This window comes from Corvus kubaryi, unplaced genomic scaffold, assembly GCF_017639235.1.
Source record: "Corvus kubaryi isolate FWS band 111438036 unplaced genomic scaffold, C.kubaryi_AGA036_p1.0 37185, whole genome shotgun sequence".
Lineage (NCBI taxonomy): Eukaryota > Metazoa > Chordata > Aves > Passeriformes > Corvidae > Corvus > Corvus kubaryi.
Window position 1 is genome coordinate 63,350 of NW_024581052.1, and position 17,873 is coordinate 81,222.

The 17,873-nt window shown below is 52.5% G+C and overlaps 1 protein-coding gene and 1 long non-coding RNA gene across 5 annotated transcripts; both read left to right on the top strand.

The window, feature by feature from the left end:
• The first annotated feature begins 704 nt into the window (after positions 1-704).
• Positions 705-12,623, top strand: LOC121661655. Its single transcript, XR_006015063.1, has 2 exons — positions 705-741; positions 12,439-12,623. It is a non-coding gene; the product is annotated as an uncharacterized LOC121661655 (long non-coding RNA).
• A 1,947-nt stretch (positions 12,624-14,570) lies between these two features.
• Positions 14,571-16,493, top strand: LOC121661652 (zinc finger protein 501-like). Of its 4 annotated transcripts, none has more exons than XM_042022045.1 (3): positions 14,571-14,673; positions 14,858-15,855; positions 15,940-16,493. In XM_042022045.1, the coding sequence occupies exons 1-3, from the start codon at positions 14,622-14,624 to the stop codon at positions 16,198-16,200; spliced, it is 1,311 nt and encodes a 436-aa protein (XP_041877979.1). In that variant the 5' UTR covers positions 14,571-14,621; the 3' UTR covers positions 16,201-16,493. The 4 variants fall into 4 exon arrangements, with proteins under 4 accessions (XP_041877979.1, XP_041877977.1, XP_041877980.1 ...); XM_042022043.1 differs by having other exon boundaries at positions 14,858-15,848; positions 15,933-16,493; XM_042022046.1 differs by having other exon boundaries at positions 14,858-15,617; positions 15,702-16,493.
• The last annotated feature ends 1,380 nt before the right edge of the window (positions 16,494-17,873 follow it).

Consider the following 17,873-nt stretch of genomic DNA (forward strand, 5'->3'; position numbering starts at 1 on the left):
GGAAGGCAGGAATGGGGGACCGAGGCGTTCCAGGGCATCCCAGGATCCAGAACACAGGAAGTCTGGAGGCTGGGAGACATGGGAGAGCCAGGAAAAGGGGAGCAGGGGGGTCCTCATTTCCGACAATAGGGGATTCAGGGGGGTCCCTGTGAAGGATAAGGGGAGCAGGGGAGTCCCGGTGCCGGGAACGGCAGTTCAGGGGGGTCCCCTTCCCGGGAATGGCAGCTCAGAGGAGTCCCAGGGGGTGCCAAGGTCCCAGTCCCCCCTCGCCGCCCCAGGAGCCCCCAGCCCCAGCGCTGGAGCCATCGCGCTGCTCCGGGCAGATCCCAGCGGTGCAGGTTGGGAGATGCGGCAGTGCCCGAGGGAGGGCGGGGGAACGGGGGGATCACTTCCAGCTGTCCCAGGGAAGGCTCTGTAAATCCCAGTTAATCCCAGTCGCTCCCAGTGTGTCCCCAGCCACCCCAAGTATGGTTACACACACTCCCAGTATATCCCAGTTGCCCTCAGCATGTCCGTAGTCATTCCCAGATGCTCCCAGTGGTCCCAGGAAGGTGTTTGTTATCCCAGTATCATACCAGTCACGCCCTGTATATCCCAATTGCCTCCAGCATGCGTCCAGTCCTTCCCAGTTACTCCAGTTTGCTTGCAGCATGATCCCAGTTTCTCTCAGTTGCTCCCAGTAGCCCAAAGTGTGATCCCAATTGCTCCCTTTCAACACCAATATGATCCCAGTTGCCTCCAGTATAATCCCAGTCGCATGCCAGCACTCCCAGTATGGTCCCAGTTGCCTCCAGCATGGTTCCAGTTGCTTCATAGATCAATCCAGTCAGTCCCAGTATGATGCCATTTGCTCCCAGCATGCTCCCAGTTGCTCCCAGTCACCCCCAGTATGGGGGATGATATGCATGGTGTGTTTCCCAGTCACTCTCAGATACTCCCAGTATTAGTCCAGTCACTCCCAATAGGATCCAAACATGACCCCAGTGTTCTCCCAGTCACTGCCAGTATGAACCAGTTGCCCCCCACAGGTTCCAGTTGCTCTCTTTCACCCTCACTTTTGCTCCAGTCACTCCCAGTCTCTCCCAGTTCCCTCCAGCATATTCCCAGTTCCTCCCAGTTGCTTCCAGCATTATCCCATTTGCTCACAACCACTCCCAGTCAGCCTCAGTGTAGTCGCACTCACTGCCAGTCTGATCCCAGTCACCTCCAGCATGACCCCAGTTCATCACAGTAGAAGCCCAGTTGCTTCCAATCACCCCCAGCATGCACCCAGTCACTCCCAGTTGCTCCTAGCATGATCCCAGTTGCTCCCAGCTGCCCCCAGTCACCCTCAGCATGATCCCAGTCACTCCCACTGTATCCCATTTCCCCCAGCATGGTCTCAATTGCCCCCCAAAGGCTCCTACTCACTCCCAGTATGATCCCAGCATGATCCCAGTCTCCCTCAGTGGGATCGCAGTCTCCACCGGCATGGGCCCAGCTACTCCCAGTATGATGTCAGTACGATCCCAGTACAGCCCAGTCACTGCCAGTATGATCTCAGTACGATCCCAGTACAAAGCAGTGACTGCCAGTGATGCCACTCCTGGGATCCCCCAGCCCTCTCTGCGTTCCCCCTCCCGGCTCTCCAGGCTCCGAGAGGAGCCCCAAGGGCTGCAAGTCCCCACCCAGGGTCCCCAGCAAGGCCCAGTTTGGATGTGCAGCCCCCAATGTTCCCAGTTTCCCTCTCCTTTCCCCGGGCCGGGTTGCCCCGCCCCCAGCGGGTGGGAGCAGCCGAGAGCCCCGCGCTGCCCATCCCGACCTGTCCCGGCTCCATCCCCGCTGCTCCCGCGGGCTGCGAGGGGCTCGGCAACGGGGGAGGGGGAAGGGGAGGAGGAGGAGGCGGAGGTGGGATTGGGGAGAGGCGGGAGGAGGAGGAGGAGGAGGAGGAGGGAGGAAGAGGCGGAGCGGCAGCGGGAAGCTGGAGGAGAGGAGGAAGCGCTCGGCTCCAGCGCTCCCTGAACTCGCAGCCCCCGGGACCATCGCCCCCCGTCCCGCAGGTGCCCGGGGAGGGGGAGCTCGCCCCAAATGTCCCGGGGGGTCCCTGGGTTTGGGGTTTTTTGGGGGGGATGTTTGGAGCTTGCGGGACTCCAAAGCCGAGCCGCAGATGCCCTCGGGGGGACATCGGGGGGTCCCGGGAGGTGTTTTTGGGGGTGCCGGTGGCGGTGGCGGCAGAGCCCCGGCGGGGGCGGGGGGATGCGGGTCCCCCCGCGGTGGGGGTTGGGCTTCCCGGGCCGGGCCCTCCGAGCTCTGCCGGGGCCCCGTGGGGAGCGCGCGGGGGCGGGGGGACACCGGTTTTGGGGAGCCCCGGGAGCCCCGGCTTCCCTAAGCGGGACCCCAGAGAGAGGAGAGCCCCAGGAGCCCAAAGCGGGGAGCCCGAGAGGGGGGACCCCTGGGATTGGCGGGACCCCGGCGGGGGGGTCTGGGGGCTGCAGGGGCGGCACGGCCGGGAAAGGGGCTCGGGGATCCGGGGCCGGGAAATGGCTGCTCCCAGTAGGAGCCCAGTTCCCCCCCACGAGTGGTTCCAGTTTCCTCATCAGTCCCAGTATGAGCGCAGTCAGTCCCGGTATGATCCCGGTCACTTCCCCTCACTCCCTGTAGGATCTCTGTTGCTCCCAGTATGAACCCAGTCACTCCCAGTCATTCCCCATTATGATGCAATTTGCCCCCAGCATGGTCCCAGTTGCTTCCAGTTCATCCCACTTTTGTCCAGTGTGTTCCCAGTTCCCCAGTTGCCCTTAGCATAGTCCCAGTCACTGCCAGTATGATGCCAGTCTCTCCCAGCAGGGCCCCAGTCATTCACACTTGCCCCCAGTTCCCCCCAGCACATTCCCAGTCGCTCCCAGTGTGGTCCCAGCCACCACCTGTATGGTCTCAGACACTCCCAGTATATCCCAGTTGCCCTGAACATTCTTGTGGTCATTCCCAGGCACTCCCAGTTACCTCGGCATGGTTCAGTTGCTCCCAGTTTTATCCCAGTCACTGCCCGTACATCCCAGTTGTCACCAGCATGCATCCTATCATTCCCAGTTGCTCCCAGTCTGATCCCAGTGTATCCCCAGTAGGTTCTCAGCATGGGCCTGGTAGCTCCCAGTAGCGCCCAGTCAGGGTCCATTGACACCCACTATAATCCCAGTATGATCCCAGTCACTTCCAGTATGATGCCAGTGGCCCCCAGTGTGATCCCAGTTGTTGCCTGTCTGTGCCAGGATGAGCCCAGTAGCCTCCAGTATGATCCCCGTGACTCCCTGTCTTTCCCAGTATATCCCATTCACCCCCAGCATGCTCCCAGTCCTTCCTACTTCTTCCCAGTTACTTTCAGCATGATTCCAGTTGCTCACAGCCATTCCCAGTCAATCCCAGGATGATTCCAGTCACCCTCAGTATGATCCCAGTCTCACCCAGCTGCTCCCACCGTAATTCCAGTATGATCCCACTTGCCCCCAGCATAGTTCCAGGTGTTCCTGGTTCCTCCCAGTATGATCCCAGTTGCCCCTAGAATAGTCCCAGTCACGCCCAGCATAGATCCAATTGCTCTCAGGTGCCTCAAGCGTGGTCCCAGTTGTCCCCAGCGTGGTCCCAGCTGTTCCCAGTGTGGTTCCAGTAAGCCCTAGTGTGGTTACAGACACTCCCAGTATATCCCAGTTGGCCTCAGCATGCTTGTAGTCATTCCCAGTTACTCCCAGTTGCCCCAGTAAGGTTCTAGTTTCCTCAGAATGATCCCAGTCTTTCCCAGTTACTCCCAGTTGCATCCAGCATGATCCCAGTTTCTGGCAGTTGCCCAAAGTGTTGTCCCAGTTGCTCCCAGTATGATTCCAGGTTCCCCAGTTGTCCCCTCAGCATGGTTCCAGTACCTTCCAGCTGATCCCAGCTGCTCCCAATGTGTCTGATGCCTTATGAGGCCTCCTAGAAACAGAGACTAGACAGGAGTAAAGGAATAAAAGAGATATTTATTTGATAGGACCTTCACATGTACACCCTGGGGAGCCTGAAGCTATTATCAAAATGGACCCCAGGTCATGAGTTCTTCACCCTTTGATAGGTTTTGTTCATTTGCATAGCAGGGTTAATTCTCCAGTTAAAGCTTCGATTTTCCCCACAGCTTACCCCGCCTTTAGAGGCTCTTCGTTTTCTACTTTTTTGCCTAGGACAGTCTTGGTGTCCGTGGAAAGCAGGGCCAGAGAGGCTTTGTTATGTCTACCTAGCATGAGAGAGCAAAAATTTACAAGCTACAAGAAACTTAAGAGTCACACACTAGGCAGTACAGAATTTGAAAAATATAAAGGTTGAAACCTAAGGCATCATTCGCCCTCTTTAGAGGCTTGACAAGGCCTCTATCTTATTGAGACTCTATTCCAAATATTCTAAATATCTACTAATCATATGTGTTTAACTGCAGTATATATCTATAAACAAGAATTACAATTACAATTGTTATAAACAATCTTTAATTCAGGGTCAGTTTGGTAACCATGAAACCAGGATGTGGAAGATACAATCAGCTTTGAACATTATCCAATGTAAGATCTAAGTTAATTCTCAAATTGTAAACAAATTTTGTTGCTCTTTTCACTTCAGTTTACATGTCAATTGTTAGTTTTGTATCCAAATGAATGTCTTTGTATATACTTTGGACTAGAATCATATGCAAAATTTAGTTCCAAACCTGAGTCAGGGTTACCAACTATGTAGATAATAAGCACAGGAAAAAATAATTTAAACTACATCATCTTCATTTGTATCAGTCTCTGCTTTCTCAGTTGTTTCCAGAGCAGAAGCCTTCTTAACTCTGGAGTAGTGAATCCAGGGTCCTTTGCCCACGACTTTGACTGCGGTGAGGGTGGTCATCAAAATCTGGAATGGTCCTTTCCACTTGGTCTGTAGAGGGTCACTGTTCCACCACTTAACACAGACCCAGTCTCCAGGCTGGAAGGGATGTGCAGGGGTGTCCAATCCTATGGGTCTGGATATCACAATGTAATTCTGGAGCTTCTGCAAAGTAGAACCTAAAGCCATTAGATATCTCTGTAAATCAAGTTTTCCCCTCGTGTGAATTTCACCCGGAACATGTGGAATTTGATATGGCCTGCCATACAATATTTCATAGGGACTGATGTTATCCCTCCACCTTGGTTGTATACAGATCCTCAGTAAAGCTATAGGCAAGGCCTGAACCCATGTCATGGATGTCTCTTGACAAATTTTGCTAATTTGTGCCTTACCATTTGCTTGGGGTCTATAAGGTGTGTGCAGATCCCAAGCAATTCCCAAAATCGGGCTAACCTCTTGAATCACATTTGCAACAAAATGTGGTCCCCTGTCTGAGGACATACCTAAAGGAACCCCAAACCTTGGTATTATATAATTAAGCAAAACTTTCACCACCTCCTTGGCTGTGTTAGTGTGACAGGGGTAAGCTTCAGGCCATCCACTGAAGGTGTCAACCAACACCAGTATGTACCTGTATCCTTCTTTGTGTGGTAACTCAGCAAAGTCTATTTGCCAGTAATCTCCAGGAAGATCCCCTGCCTTTGCTACTCCTAACACAACTCTTTTTCTCGTATCAGGATTGTTTCTGCAGCAGATTTCACACTTGCTCACTACTGATTGTACAATATCTGTGATTCCCTTTCCTATTACTACCTTTTTCAGATGTTTCAGAAGATTTTCAACCCCAAAGTGTGTGTTTTCATGTTCTCTTCAAGCTAGCTCTCTAAGGATTAAAGGTGGGACTACAACCTGATTTGCAGGTGTAACAGCCCATCCATTTTCTGTGATCTCAGCCTTAAGAAACTTAATTAACTTGTGGTCTGCCTGATCATATTTTGGGGTGAACCCTGACAAATCAATCTTTTTTTTGTGGAATTACTGCAAGAATACCTTTTTCTCAGCCCTTCTTGCTGTTTCATCGGCAAAGCGATTTCTCAATTCTGGAGTGGTTTTCTCTTTCTGGTGACCCTTACAATGCATGGTACCTACTTCTGTGGGTCTTTTAATGCTCTCTAAGAGGGCAAGGATTTGTTCAGCGTGTTTGATCTGGTTACCTTGAGCATTCAACAGTCCTCTCTCCTTCCAGATGGCTCCATGGGTCTGGACAATACTAAACACATATTTAGAGTCAGTCCATATAGTTATCTTCTTTCGTTCAGGTCTAGGGCCCTCATTAATGCAATCAGTTCAGCTTTCTGCGATGATATGCCTGCTGGCAGGGCCTTCGCCTCAATCACCTTGTCCTGGGTTGTTACTGCACAGCCTGTCATTCATTTACCATTTCTCATGAAGCTGCTCCTGTCTGTAAACAGCTCCCAGTCTGGATTTTCTAGGGGTACATCCTTCAGGTCTGGTCTGCTGGAATAGACCTCCTCGATTGTCTGCAAACAGTCATGCTCAGGCACATCGTCAGTTAAGGTAGAGGACAGAAACATGGCAGGGTTAACAACAGAAGTTGTTTTCAGGGTAACATCATCCTGTTCTAACAGCAGTGACTGATATCGAAGCATCCGATTGCTGGACAGCCAATGTCCTCCTTTCTGTTCCAGTACTGCTGCTACTGCATGTGGCACATACACTACAATGTGTTGTCCAAGGGTGAGTTTCTGGGCCTCATGAATCAGGATGACAGTAGCCGCCACAGCCTTCAAACACCCAGGCCACCCTTGGCTAACATTGTCCAGCTGTTTGGAAAAATAGACCACAGCGCTTCGTTGGCTTCCGAGGCGCTGTGCTAATATGCCCAGTGCCACATTAAGTCTCTCATGTGTAAAAAGTTCAAAAGGCTTAGTCAAGTCTGGTAAGCCCAGTGCTGGATCTGACAGAGAATGTTTCAGCTGTTTAAATGCAGCCCTTGTGCTTTCATTCCAAATTATAACGCCATTTTCAGCTGCTTTTATTGCTCCATACAATGGTTTCATCAACAACCCATAATTTGCTATCCACAAACGACACCAACCTACCATTCCCAGAAAAGCTTGCATTTCTCTCACGGTGTGGGGCTCTGGAAGTCGGCAGATGGCTTCCTTCCGTTCCTTGCTGAGCTGTCGGTGTCCACAGAAGATCTCAAGTCCCAGGTAAGCTACTGCTTCCTTGGCGATCTGTGCCTTGTCTTTGGAAACTCTGTACCCACTCTGTCCCAAAAAGTTTAACAAGCTTACAATGAATTGGATGCAGTCATCTCTGGTCTTAGCTGCAATCACAATGTCGTCAACATACTGAAGGATAACCCCTACTGGCTCTTGTCTCCTCCAATCTTCTAATTCCTTTGCTAGCTGGTTTCCAAATATTGTTGGGCTATTCTTGAAACCCTGGGGTACGACTGTCTAAGTAAGCTGACTTTTCCTCCCCGTTTCGGGATTCTCCCACTCAAAAGCAAAGAGCTCCTGGCTGTTTTTATGCACAGGAATGCAGAAAAAGGCATCTTTTAGGTCCACAAGAGTAAACCCTCCTAATTCATCTGTCAGTGTGGTCAAAAGTGTGTACGGATTGGCAACCACTGGGTGTATGTCCTCTGTAATTTTGTTAATTGCCCTCAAATCTTGGACCAACCGATAACTTTTACCATCAGCTTTCTTCACTGAAAGGATTGGCGTGTTATACCTGGACTCACATTGCGCTAATAACCCACGGTGGAGGAATTTTTCAATTATAGGTGCTGGTCCTTTGCGACTCTCTAATTTTAAAGGATATTGGTTTTGCCTTACCAGTGTAGCTCCCAGTTTGAGTGCAATGCCTGTTTGGATCTTCCTGGAACATCACTGGCCCACACAATTGGATTGACAGCATGTTCAACTTCAGTGGGGATTTCACCACATCTGTCCTGTATAAAAAGTGCAGCAACTTGGACAAATTTAGTTTCTGGAATGATAACTCGTATGCCCCCCCCCTTTTAAATTTAATTTCTGCTTCCAATTTTTCTAACAAATCCCTCCCCAGCAATGGTTTAGGGGAGTTAGGCATATAAAGAAATTGATGAGTTACCCAGTGCTTCCCCAGTTCAAATTTCAAAGGTTGGAAGAAAGGCCGTGTTTCAGTTACCCCTGTTGCCCCAACTACATGAACACTTCCATGACTCAGTTTCTCTTATTAAGTATTTAACACAGAATATGCCGCGCCGGTGTCTACCAGAAATTCTGTCTCATCTTTCCCCAGCTTAACTATAACCAAAGGCTCTGCTGGGGGAGAAGCCTCCGGTCCCCATCATTCTGAGTTTGAGTTTTGTTCCAATGGTAGCTGTGGAACTGGGGGTGTCTTCTTCAACATCAGTCAGCTTTCCAATGCCCTTTCTTCTTGCAATAAGCGCATGTGTCTTTCTCCCTAGGGAGAGAGGCTTTCTTAGATGACTTTTCTTGACTATTCTTCTTCCTGGGACAGGGTTTACCTTTGTCACTGGAGTCTCTAGCTCAAAACACTCTCCAGGCTACTTCTAACAATTTATTCATGTCTTGAACACCTTCTAACTTTTGCAACTTTCTTCTTATATAGTTTGAAACCTGACCCATAAACAAATAAGCCAGATGATTTCCCCCTTCCGCTGTATCAGTATTTATGTTTGTGTATTTGGTAGCAGCTTCTCTTAATCTATTCAAAAAATCAGTAGGAGTTTCATTAGGACCTTGCTTCACTTCATAAAGCTTTGCCCAGTTAAAAGATTTAGGGACACCATGCTTTAACCCATATACTATGAGATCTTGATACCATTTTAATCTTTGCATTTCTGCTGGCACATTTGGGTCCCACCTTGGATCATCTGTTGGGAAAATTTCTGCAACTGTACCTTGGAACATCCCTCTAGCTATGCCTAATTCCACAGAGTTTATAGTAGCTTTGTTTACCATCTGTCTTTTAGTGGGATCAAGCAATGTCTCTATCATAGCTGCCAAATCACTCCAGTCAGGGTTCTGTGTTTTGATTGCTCTTTGTGCCAAAGTAGCCACTTTGTCTGGATTTTCTTTATATTTTCCTACTGTACTCTTCCATTGTTCTAACTCTGAGGGAGTACAGAACTTTCACATAGATTGGCCCTTGATTACCCACAGCCTGTCTCAGAGGGGCTTGCAAAACTGGCTCCCTTTTTGCTCTGGTCTGTTTAGCAATTGGGCTTCTCTCCCTTATTGCTTTTCTTGCTGTCTTTCCCCTCTTTCACCTGCTTAAAGCAGCTATCTCATCTTCCTCCTCAGAGGAACTGCCTGGGTGAGAGCTGTCTGATTCTGTGGAGTCGGCTGTGTCAGGTCTGCCCCGGCCCGTTCTGGTACCTGATATCACTGACAGGGACCTGCTCTGCCGCAGGGGCCGGGCAGTGTCCCTGGGCCTCCGTGCTTCCATGACTTCATCCTCTAAGCCAGCCACTCTGCGTGAGGTGTTGTCATGGAGATTCCAACGCCTGGGAGAGGGAGGAATGCCACCCCCCCTGAGGGAGGTTCCCTCCCTACCCTCTTCATGGAAAGTCCTGCCCTCTGGCTCCACCTCCAAGAGGGGTGCCGTAGGCTGCACACACTGGCTGTCCCCTACCCTTGGCCCATCCGCTCCTGGTGGGACTGAAGGGGAGGCGGGGGAGAGAGCCGGGCAGCTATTGGGCAGAAGCCACTGGAGACACAAGCACCTTCCAGAGCTGCCACGGCCAGTCTTCATCCTCTTTTAGATGCGGCCCTGCCGGAGCCTGAGTCACGGTTGGGAAGTCTCCCGGGTCTGCGGGAGGTCGCGGGGGCGGCCACTCTGCCTTCCCCTTCTCCTTTTTCACCGTCTGGAACCTATCTAAAGCTGCCTCTCCTCCCCCCCCCTCGCCCCCAAGATCCATGTTGGCTGATAAGGAGAAGGAGGAGGGAGAGGAGAAGGAGGAGGAGGGGGAGGAGGAGGAGGGGGGCCCAATCTCGAGGCGGGAGCTATTAAATCCATCTCCACGTCTTCCCCTTTTGTCAGGTCCAACATAGACTTCTTAATCTTTTTCTCTTTTTTCCTTAAAAACAGTATATGCTCTTTTTTAGATATTTGTAACTTAGATGCAGCCAAGAAGAGCTTGGCGTACTCTAATTCTAAGAAACAGTGATCTCTTCAATGATCCGATATTAAACTCAATAATAACTCTTCATCTGGGCTTCCAAACTGTGGCCACTTTTGCCAGTTATCTAACCTATAAGCTGACCAAATCAATGTTGAAAGCCTAATTAATTCTGCTTTTGTAAGGGTTTTATCTTTGCCTATCAATTTTGCCCAGTTATCTAATACAAAGCTTAAAGGGGTGTTCGGTGGTATTTCACTCCCCATACAAGAAATACTACTGCCCATGGTTTTATGCTTATAAACAGAAAATTCACAAAAATAAAGCAACAAGATCTAAGTCACTCTATAAAGCAGAGAGGGAAAACTAGAGAAGGTAGGATTCGAACCCACAACCCTGGGGATTCAAACAGAGGCTCAAAATACAATCCAAGCCACTGTGCCACCTGGCTGCATGTCAGAGGGTGGTGGCTGGATGGAAGCTAGGAACAAACCAACAGAGGGAAAATCAAATTCCCTGGGACTCTCACACGAGTTCTCTGACAAGCTCTCGTGAGCTGCCAAGCTAACAAAAGGGGGAAACACCAAACAAAACCCCTTGGACCCTCCCGAGTCCCTAAACAAACTGTAAGAGATGTCTTAATACCCAATTCAGGTGTTAGCAACAGAATACCACCTTTATTCAGTTACTCATGTGCCTCTGTGCTGGATCTGGAGAGTTTTCTGGGCTCTTGAGGCTTCTCTGCCTCCTGGACTCCTGGCAACTGCCCCCCGGGTGCCGGCAAGGGGGGGGAGCTGGGCTGGATCTTTCTGAGTCCCAGAGGACTTTGGGAAGCCTCATTGTCCGTTCTGGTGGTGCCAAAGAACTGATGCCTTATGAGGCCTCCTAGAAACAGAGACTAGGCAGGAACAAAGGAATAAAAGAGGTATTTATTTGATAGGACCTTCACATGTACACCCTGGGGAGCCTGAAGCCATTCTCAAAATGGACCCCAAGATGGACCCCAGGTCATGAGTTCTTCACCCTTTGATAGGTTTGGTTCATTTGCATAGCAGGGTTAATTCTCCAATTAAAGCTTCAGTTTTCCCCACAGCTTACCCTGCATTTAGAGGCTCTTTGTTTTCTACTTTTTTGCCTAGGACAGTGTCTTGGTCTGAAAGACAGGTGTCTGCTAAGGAAGGCAGGAGCCTCCCTTGGAATGGCAGATGCAACCCCCCTTCCCTCCAAGTTATTATAATTTTGAAATCAAGGGGCTTTTAGGCAAAGATATGGGAAATAGGAATAACAGTTCTTTACTATTATATATCTATATGTGTATAACAAGTCAAACAAACAACAATAACTATGGCAGTAACAGCAATCACAAACCCAGTCCCAGCCTTCTCGGCTGTCAGGCCCTTTCCCCTCGGGTGCAGTTCCGCTCGCAGCCGGCAGGGGCGCTGGCGGCTCCCGGTGAGCAGGGCAGGTGCGATGGTTCCCCCGCGGCTGCAGGGGGCGCTCCAGAGCGAGCTCGGGAAACACGCGGCACCGGTGCCCTGGGATCCTGGGAAGGGATGGAACAAAGAAGCTTCACAAACCCCTGGGCAGCCGATCCCGGTGTCCGGCTGGACCTTTGGGAACAGCAGGCTGGAACGGCAGGCTGGAATGGCAGGGACAAGCACAAATCCCGGGTGGCAGATGAGATGTATCCAAATGGGGAACCCCCCCAGGGGTCTGGGCAGGCAGGGCGAGCAGGGCTACAATGTAGCGAAGGCTCGAAGCAGCGGCGGAGGCAGGGCGGCCACGGCCCGGCTCCCAGCGGGGCAGGGAAAGGTGGGCTTGGGATCCCGGGGTTTCTCCGGCAGAAGGAAAAGCAGCCAAAGAAAGCAGACTCCCTCTCTGTCCAAGCGCTGGTGACCGACTTCCTGCACACCCAGGTGAAACAAAAGAGTAGCCAGATGCACCCCACTGCTGTAGCCATCCCTTTTTTTTTCTTAAATACCCAGCCATTTGTCCCCCTAGCAACACGTATGGGGAAAATTCCTTTAACAGAAAAAAGGAAACCAGGAGAGCTCCTAAACCCCCAAGACAGTCTTGGTGTCCTTGGAAAGCAGGGCCAGAGGGGCTTTGTTATGTCTACCTAGCATGAGAGAGCAAAAATTAACAGGCAACAAAAAACTTCAGAGTCACACACCAAGCAATACAGAATTTGAAAAATATAAAGGTTAAAACCGAAGGCATGTCCACATTTTCCTCCCAACATGGGCCCAGTAGCTCCCAGTAAGCCCCCGTCAGGATCCGTTCACACCTGCTGTAATCTCAGTGTGATCCCGGTAGGACCCATAGTCACTGCCAGTCTGGTTCCAGTCACTCCCAGTATGATCCCAGTTACCCCAAATGTGATCCCAACTGCTCCCTCTCAATGCCAGTATGATCCTAGTCACTTCCTGCCACTTCCAGTATGATCCCAGTTGCACCTAGTCACCCCCAGTATGACGCCAGTCACTCCCAGATACTCCCAGTATTATTCCAGTCATGCCCAGAGTGACTCCCTGTCACTGCCACTGTGGGCCCAGTTGCTCCCAGTATGAATCCAGTCACTCCCAGTTACTCCCAGTTACTCCAAATATGATCCCATTTGTTCCCAGCATGGTCTCTGTTGCTCTCAGTCACCTCCAGTATGGTTCCAGTCACGGCCAGCACCTTTCCGGTCACTCCCAGTCTGATTCCAGTATGATTGCAGTCACTCTCAGATACCCCCAGTACTATTCCATTCACTGCCAGTATGATCCCAGCCAGTTCCAGTAGGATCCCAGTATGACTGCGGCATGGGCACAGCTGCTCCCATGATCTTCCAGTGTGGTTCCAGTTTAATGCAGTTGCCCCTAGTATAGTCCCAGTCACTCCCCATATGATCCCAGTCCCTCCCAGCATGGTCCCAGTCGTGCCCAGTTGCCCCCTGTTCAAACCCAGTCACTCCCAGTAGCCCCCAGCATGGTCCCATTTCTCCCCAGCATGGTCCTGGTTGTTCCCATTGTGGTTCCAGTCAATCCCAGTATGGTTACAGACACTCCCAGTACATATCAGTTGGCCTCAGCATGCTTGTAGTCATTCCTAGTCCCACCCAGTTGCCCCAGTAAGGTTCCAGTTACCCCAGTACAAGGCAGTCACTGCCAGTGATGCCACTCCTGTGATCCCCCAGCCCTCTCTGTGTTCCCCCTCCCGGTTCTCCAGGCTCCAAGAGGAGCCCCAAGGGCTGCAAGTCCCCACCCAGGGTCCCCAGCAAGGCCCAGTTTGGATGTGCAGCCCCCAGTGTTCCCAGTTTCCCTCTCCTTTCCCCGGGCCAGGTTCCCCCGCCCCCAGCGGGTGGGAGCAGCCGAGAGCCCCGCGCTGCCCATCCCGACCTGTCCCGGCTCCAGCTCCCGCAGGCTGCAAGGGGCTCGAGAAAGGGGAACCCAGGGTCTTACTGGTCCTGGGAGGAGGAGGAGGTGGGATAGAAGAGGAGGGATGAAGAAGGAGCAGGAAAAGGGGTGGAAGTAGGAGAAGGAGGTGGGATTAGGGAGGAGGAGGAGGAGGGATGGGAGAGGAGGAGCAGGAGGAGGATGAAGAGGAGGGACAAGGGAGGATGAAGAAAAGTAGAAGGAAGCACGAGGTCGAGCACTCCCTGAATTCACAGCCCCCTACCCATGGGAGCATCACCTCCCATCCCACAGGTGCCCGGGGAGGGGGAGCTTGGCCCAGATATCCTGGGGGTCCCTGGATTGGGTTTTTTGGGGAGGATGTTTGGAGTATGAAGAACTCCAAAGCCGAGAAGAAAATGCTCCTTGCAAGGACATTGGGGGGGTCCCCAGGAGATGTTTTTGGGGGGTCCCAGTGGCGGTGCAAGCAGAGCCCTGGCAGTGGGCAGGGGGATGTGGGGTCTCCCCTGCAGTGGGGGTTGGTTCTGCCCCGGGTCAGGCATGGCCAACTCCAGCCCAGAGCCAGGGGGCTGCGGGACCCCCCGGGAGAGCCGAAGGGGGAACCTGGGGACCCCCAGAGATGGGAGAGCAGAGAGGGGCAGTACCGGGACCAGAGGAGCCCCGGCAGTCTGGAGGAGCGAACCCCTGTGACCCCCAGGACCCCAAAGTGGGGAGCCCAGAGAGGGAAGAGTGCCAAAATTTGCGGGACCCTTAACAGCCTGGAGAGGGGAAGGGGGGACTCCTTGGGCCCTCTGCACCCCGAAGCAGAGAATAAGGGGAGAAGGACCCCTTGGACCCCATAATCCCCAGCATCCCTAAGTGGGGAGACCAAAGATGGGAGCTTTTTGGATTCCTGGACTCCCAGCAGCCTGGGGAGGGCGGGGACCAAAGTAGATGGGGGACCCCCAATACAAGCGTGACCCCTGGCAGCTGGGATAGGGGGGAACCCCCCAACATCAGAGCAGGGGGACTAGGGAGAGGGAACTCCTGTGAGGCTTTTTCAGGGCTGAATCTTGGTGTTTGGGAGGGTTTTCTTGACCCCAGATGCCCGGTGACTTGTAGAGAAGGACTTGGGCAGGGGGACATTCAAATTCAACATGCTCATCCCTTGTTTTTCCCCAAACCAGGATTTCCCATTCCCAAACCTTGGCCAGATGGAGGAGGAGGCTGTGAGGAAGAGGAAGATGCCCTGGAACACCCAGGCAGGTGAGGAGGAAGTCCCTGCCCGTTTCCCCCTCTCTCCTGCTCCATCTCCCAGCCCAGCATCGCTCCCGGCTGCAGGACAACCCCGCTGCCGATGCCGTCCTGCTGGGGACGGACTGGGTGGATCTCCTTCCCCTTCCGTGTGGCAGAGGCAAATCCCATCCTCTCCTTGTCCTTCCTCCCCCAGACAAGGAGCTGAGGATGGAGCCCAGGGAGGACAAATCCCTGCGGCAGAACCTCATGGAAGAGGCCGTTTTGAGCAGCTCCACAGCGCAGGAATCCAACGGGGAGGAAAAGCCCCGGAGATCCCACAGGAGGAGGGGCTGCAAACACAGCCCAGGGAGCTGTGAGGAGGAAAGACCCACCCTGTGCCGGGAAGGCAGCTGGAGATCCAGCCAGAGCTCAGACCTGGTGGTCCATGAGCAGCTTCACACTGGGGAGAAGCCGCACAAGTGTGAGGAATGTGGGAAGAGCTTCAGCTGGAGATTCCACCTGATCTGCCACCAGATGATCCACACTGGGGAACAGCCCTATGAGTGTGGGGAATGTGGGAAGAGCTTCAGCACGAGCACCCTCCTGATCCATCACCAGATGATCCACACTGGGGAGAGGCCCTACGAGTGTGGGGAATGTGGGAAGAGCTTCAGAGACAGCTCACACCTGATCTGCCACCAGATGATCCACACTGGAGAGAAGCCTTACGAGTGTGGGGAATGTGGGAAAAGCTTCAGACAGAGCTCCCACCTGATCCGTCACCAGAGGATTCACACTGGGGAATGGCCCTACAAGTGTGGGGAATGTGGGAAGGGCTTCAGCCAGAGCTCCAGCCTGGTCCACCACCAGATGATCCACACTGGGGAACGGCCCTACAAGTGTGGAGAATGTGGGAGGAGCTTCAGGGAGAGCTCCAGCCTGATCATCCACCAGAGGACCCACACTGGGGAGAGGCCCTACAAGTGCCTGGAATGTGGAAAGAGCTTCAGACACAGATCTCACCTGATTGTCCACCAGAGGCTCCACACTGGGGAGAGGCCCTACAAGTGTGGGGAATGTGGGAAGAGCTTCAGAGAGAGCTCTGAGCTGATCATCCACCAGAGGAGCCACACTGGGGAGAGGCCCTACAAGTGCCCTGAGTGTGAGAAGAGGTTTCAGACCAGCTCCCATCTCCTCCTGCACCAGCGGACGCACACGGATGAGAGGCCCTTCCGCTGCCCTGACTGCGGGAAGAGCTTCAAGCACAACTCCACCCTCATCAGCCACAGGCGTATCCACACTGGGGAGAGGCCCTATGAGTGTACCAAGTGTGGGAAGAGGTTTCAGACCAGCTCCAGTCTGCTCTTGCACCAGCGGATTCACACTGAGGAGAGGCCCTTCCACTGCCCCGACTGTGGGAAGGGCTTCAGGTACAACTCCCACCTCATCAGGCACCAGCGCATCCACACTGGGGAGAGGCCCTATGAGTGTCCTGAGTGTGGCGAGAGCTTCTCACACAGCTCTAATTTGGCCAGACATCAACAGAGGCACCGGTAAGTGAAGCCCTGTGAGTGCCCCGAGTGCGGAAGAGCTTTGTCCGCTGCTCCAACTTCATCCCCCACTGAAGGACCGACATTCCCTGTATCCATGTTGGGAAGACACCTGGCTGGTTGTCTCCATATCCTTCTGTATCCCCACAGGCACCAGGGAAGATGATGTTTGGGAGGATTTGGGGGTTCTGAGGGGATATGGAAGAGTTTTCTCCATCACTTTGTACTCCAGAAGATAGAGGCCTTGATCTGTTACCTCAAAACCACTGGATCCTACTGAAAAATGTTCAGTTCCCACTCCAAATGGCTCAGTCACATTCCAAAATTACTTGAATCTACAGCCCCCTCAAAATCCCCACGAGGGGTTAGATGGCATTCAGAGGGTCTGGATGGAGTGGGAGGTACATGGGGGGGCGGCGGGGGGGTGAGTAATGGGGGGGGCGGCAGGGGTTTGGAATGAAGAGCTGGAGGCTGGGGATGATGAGGCTGGGGGGAATCTCCTTTCTGGGTATCCCCCACATCTGAGGGCATTTGGGTTATCCCCTGTTCCTGAGGGGTGTTTTGGGTGTGATGATGGTAGCAGCAGCTGCTGAGGTAACCAGGGAGCCAAGAAGGGCCAGGGCAACATTGGACTCACGGTGGGCTGGTACCGAAGTGTAGAAATCTCTCCCTGGGTTATGGAGAGTTCCCACAGTCCTTTACTGTGGTATGTAAATTGTTTTATGGTTGGCCAGTTGGCCCTCCGCCTAGTTCTGTGTAGATCCCATTGAATATGTGTGCCCCCTAGTTAATATGTATAATGTTCTGGAAGTTTCTCTGCTCCTCGACACCCCATTGTTCTCTGTCCCTATTTCTGCCTCCCCCCTTCCCTGGTTTGTTGTTCCCCTGTCACTCCAGGTTCTCTCCTCCATCTAGCCCTCATCTGATTGGTTTCTGGTACTCTGCCTGCACCCAAAACCCCGAAAAATAAAAAAAAATAAAAAAAAAAAAAATCCTTGAACCCTCCTCTGTCAGGGCCATTTTGTCACTGGACCCTCCTGCGTGTGTTTTGGAATAAACCTCATTGGAATCTACACAAAAGGCCTATCTCGCCTCTTTATCTCTGGCGACGTGACTCGATATCCATCAGGGCTCATGTTGGCGCGAGGCTTCTGTGAGCAGAGCCTGGTGCTGTCGTGCTGAAGCTGAGTATCTGGGATACTAGTGGAAGCAGCCCCAGCCAGGACGCTCTCCAGGAAGGACGTGGTGGCCCCCCACACCAATAGGCCAGAGTGTGTCATAGTGGTGCCCGAACAGGGACCTCACCCCAAGGTTCCTGTGGAGTGTGTCCTTGGCAGTCGAAAAATCGCTGAGTGTTCGCCTCAGGTCAGCTGCTTCCCTGAGTAGGCGCTTCAGTTTCATTAAGTGTCCTCCGAGGGATGGCCAGCAACCCTCTGAGTTAAAGAGGATCGGCTAGGCCAGAGGACTACTGTGAAAAGCCTTTTTTCCTGCCGATGCTTTGAGACTGGTGAGTAGCACCTGGCAGGGCCATTTTGTTCATTTGTCCCTTTCCTTTTGGTGGTGGGTGAGGTAGTTTTGGGGAGATGGGAGCAAGTCTGTCCCGGCCCCAACAGGAGGTATTCCTCTAAGCTGAGGGTTCCCTAAAAGCGGGCAAATATAAGTTTTCTAAGGGGCTTCTTA

What these genes read in the sequence shown, in the direction of transcription:
- LOC121661652 (XM_042022042.1), top strand. Translation starts at nt 14,622, where the DNA reads ATGGAGGAGGAGGCTGTGAGGAAGAGGAAGATGCCCTGGAACACCCAG. An exon ending in GCCCTGGAACACCCAGGCAG is followed by an intron (nt 14,674 to 14,857) that starts GTGAGGAGGAAG and finishes TTCCTCCCCCAG; the next exon opens with ACAAGGAGCTGAGGATGGAG.